This window comes from Nematolebias whitei, chromosome 13 (assembly GCF_014905685.2).
Source record: "Nematolebias whitei isolate Nwh7 chromosome 13, NemWhi1, whole genome shotgun sequence".
In the NCBI taxonomy this organism is placed as follows: Eukaryota; Metazoa; Chordata; class Actinopteri; order Cyprinodontiformes; family Rivulidae; genus Nematolebias; species Nematolebias whitei.
The window spans coordinates 1,220,991-1,224,063 of record NC_056510.1 but is presented as its reverse complement, the minus strand read 5'-3'; the positions used below and the strand labels follow the sequence as shown (position 1 = coordinate 1,224,063).

General features: G+C 48.3%; 1 protein-coding gene across 1 annotated transcript in view; it reads right to left on the bottom strand.

The window, feature by feature from the left end:
• Positions 1 to 3,073, bottom strand: part of LOC119419437 (kalirin) — a 69,599-nt gene that overhangs the window by 1,198 nt on the left and 65,328 nt on the right. Inside the window, exons 25-29 of the mRNA XM_037686739.1 lie at positions 1,723 to 1,815; positions 1,587 to 1,637; positions 1,030 to 1,107; positions 774 to 959; positions 488 to 659 (exon numbers count right to left, since the gene is read on the bottom strand). Coding sequence (XP_037542667.1) covers positions 488 to 659; positions 774 to 959; positions 1,030 to 1,107; positions 1,587 to 1,637; positions 1,723 to 1,815 — 580 coding nt within the window. The remainder of the gene's footprint in view (positions 1 to 487; positions 660 to 773; positions 960 to 1,029; positions 1,108 to 1,586; positions 1,638 to 1,722; positions 1,816 to 3,073) is intronic.

Below are 3,073 nucleotides of genomic sequence, written 5' to 3'. Positions count from 1 at the left end.
CACACACACACACACACACACACACACACACACACACACACACACACACACACACGGGTCTCAACAGCTGTTCAAAGAGGTCAAACAGAGGTCAAAGGTCAAACTGATGTGATGAGAGGCCAGGTCAAAGGTCAAACAGCTGCGGTGAGAGGTCAGGTCAAAGGTCAAACCTCTGCAATGAGCGGTCAGGTCAAAGGTGAAACTGCTGTGATGAGAGGTCAGGAGGTCATGTGTGGCTGAAGAACCATTGTAATGTTTGAGGAGGAAGCAGCCAGGCCTGGAGGAGGATTTTATTTAAGTTTTGTCTTATGCGTCGTTAACGTCAGGTGATGCTGATGGTGCTTATGATCATAAACTATTGATCAAATATTCTAAAGAAAACATTCAATATCAAATGGGACTGCCAAGCAATGACCTTGCTTTAACCTTGACGTTAGAGCTGGGGTGATGAAAGGTGTACACAACACTCCACGATGTGCGCGCTCACCTGACAGGAAGTTGTTCTGAGCGTCCAGGATGTTCTGGATGTGTTGGACCCAGACCTGCTTGATGTCCACGTTGGCGGCCTGCAGGGTGAAGCGCTCCGCTGAGCCACGGCACATCAGGACAAACTTACAGGGGTCATTGTCCACAGTTTCCTCCAGACCCAGGTTGGACACCTGCAGGTGAGGAATTTACAGATTACTGCCAGGACATCAGGACTGTCCTGATCTAGATGAGCCAGTTGTGTCCCGGTGTGCCCATGTCCCCCTGTGACAGTGTCCTCGGCGCACCTTGATGCTCTTCTTGAACTGGTACCCCGGCGTGGACGAGCCTTTCCTGAGCAGCTCGCTGAAGATGACGATCTGCTCGAAGAGGAAGACTCTCCTTTCTTTGGAGCGTGACAGGACCCCGGCGTCCTGCTCCGACACGAAGAAGGTCTCCTGCTGCAGCAGCTTGCCCTGATTGGTCAGCTTGCCCTGCAGAGGCAGAGATCGGACCGGTCAGTGGACAGAACCAGCCGAGAGCGGCGCTGCAGCGTGGACGTACCTCGTAGCCCTGCAGCCGACCCAGATTCATCATGTCGTTGCACAGCTTGGGAACCTCGGACATGAACTCCACGGCTTTCTGAAAGAGTCCGGAGACAACAAAGATCCTGTCAGAACCATCAACCGAGCATGAGACCGGACCAGCAGGTCGAGATCCGCCTTCGCCAGGAATGTTGCTGCAGAGGCATGAGGTCTTGGTGCTTGACTTTTAAACGTTCACAATATTTGAGTAAAACAGCCGAAGAGACGCCTGCGTGCCTCTGTCCCTCTGACAGGAAACATCCCACACGTCCACGTCTAGACACCCACAGACGGTAAAGAACCAAATCTGCCTGACATCGTTTCAAAGGGCCCCCCGGCAGAAGAAATCAAACATCGGGGCCGATTAGCTTGAACGCAGTTTTGCTAACGGCGTGGCGGTGAATTTGAAAACCCGCTGCGTTGATCTCGCTGCTCGTCCTTCTTTCACTCTGATGTGATGGGGCTGAGCTGAAGAAGTGCCGTTTAGAGTCACCGACTGAACCTTCACCTCTGGGAAAAAACTTCATCAGTTTTTACCTCGATTTGTTCACAGTCCAGTCCTGCCTTCAAACTGAACTTCAGGAAGTCCTGCAGGGAGACACAGTTCCATGTGAGGACCAGCATCACTCAGAGCAACGTAAACCAAATGGAACAGACGTGAAGCTTCACTCACCTTCATCAGCAGCTGGTATTTGGTGATTCTCTGGATGGGTTTGATGAGGAAGTCACTGATGGCCAGTCTGGACTGAATGTCCTGCTGGATTCCCTGAAAAACCGATTCAGATGTTCACATGAGCTCATGTTCGTTCGTTCGTTCGTTCGTTCATTCAAGTTTATTGGAACAAGGACAGCACATTTCTTTAGATAGAGAACTTTACTAATTGGCTTTTATGTGAATGTTCCTGTAAAGTCCCTGAGACAACTTTGTTGTGATTTGGCGCTTTATAAATAAACTGAATTGAATTGAATTAGCAGCACGGTGGTGCAGCTGGTAGAGCTGCTGCCTCTCAGCGAGCAGGTCCCTGGTTCAAACCCCGGTCCAGGGGCCTTTCTGGGTGGAGTTTGCATGTTCTCTCCGTGCATGAGTGGGTTTTCTCCGTGTACTCCAGTTTCCTCCCACAGACCAAAAACATGCATGTTAGGCTGATTGGTAACTCTAAATTGTCCCTAGGTGTGAGTGAGAGAGTGAATGGTTGTTTGTCTCGTTTGTCTCTATGTGTCCCTGTGATGGACTGGAGACCTGTCCAGGGTGTCCCCCGCCCCTCGCACAGTGATTGCTGGACATGGGCACCGGCGACCCCCGTGACCCAAAATGGAATAAGCGGGTAAAGATAATGGGTGGATGGATTGAATTAAACAATGTTACATGTTCAAAATGAAGCAACCGTTGTTTTGTACAAAGGTTTTCTAGCCACAGGCTAATTTGCAAACACAGTCCGTGGTTGGACTTTTATATATAAACAGCTAAAATAAAATAAAAATTTTATTAAAATTTAATTAAAATTAAACAGTTCCCTCACACCCATGGGGCTCAGTGTTCACAGATTTGGTTTTGTTTCAACCATTTTTTCACCTGGGAATTCAAAACTCTAAGATCTGTTAATGTTTTTATTGCTCATGGTGAACTGGTCCAGAGATGAGGACCTTTGACTGAGAAGAACATTGACCAAATGATGGTTTGTATTTTGCAGGTTTGCAGTCTCATCAACTGCACCTCTTGTTGTAAATCCTGAGGTGCTGAAGTTTAAAATCATTCTGCTCACCAGCTCTGGGACAAAACCATTAATGCATTTAAAAGTCAATTTTAAACAAGAACATTTTAAAAAATTGTCGAAGCCTAAGAAATTATAGTTCTCCATTATTTTACAGTGGTGCCACTTCAATGGTTTTAGGCCTAAAACTTTCGGTGCTTGTGAAAACATCATCGTCAGGTTTTAGAATAGATTGAGTTGAGACAGGCGTGCAGCGCCGCCAGGTGTGCAGCGCCGCCAGGTGTGCAGGGCCGCCAGGTGTGCAGCGCCGCC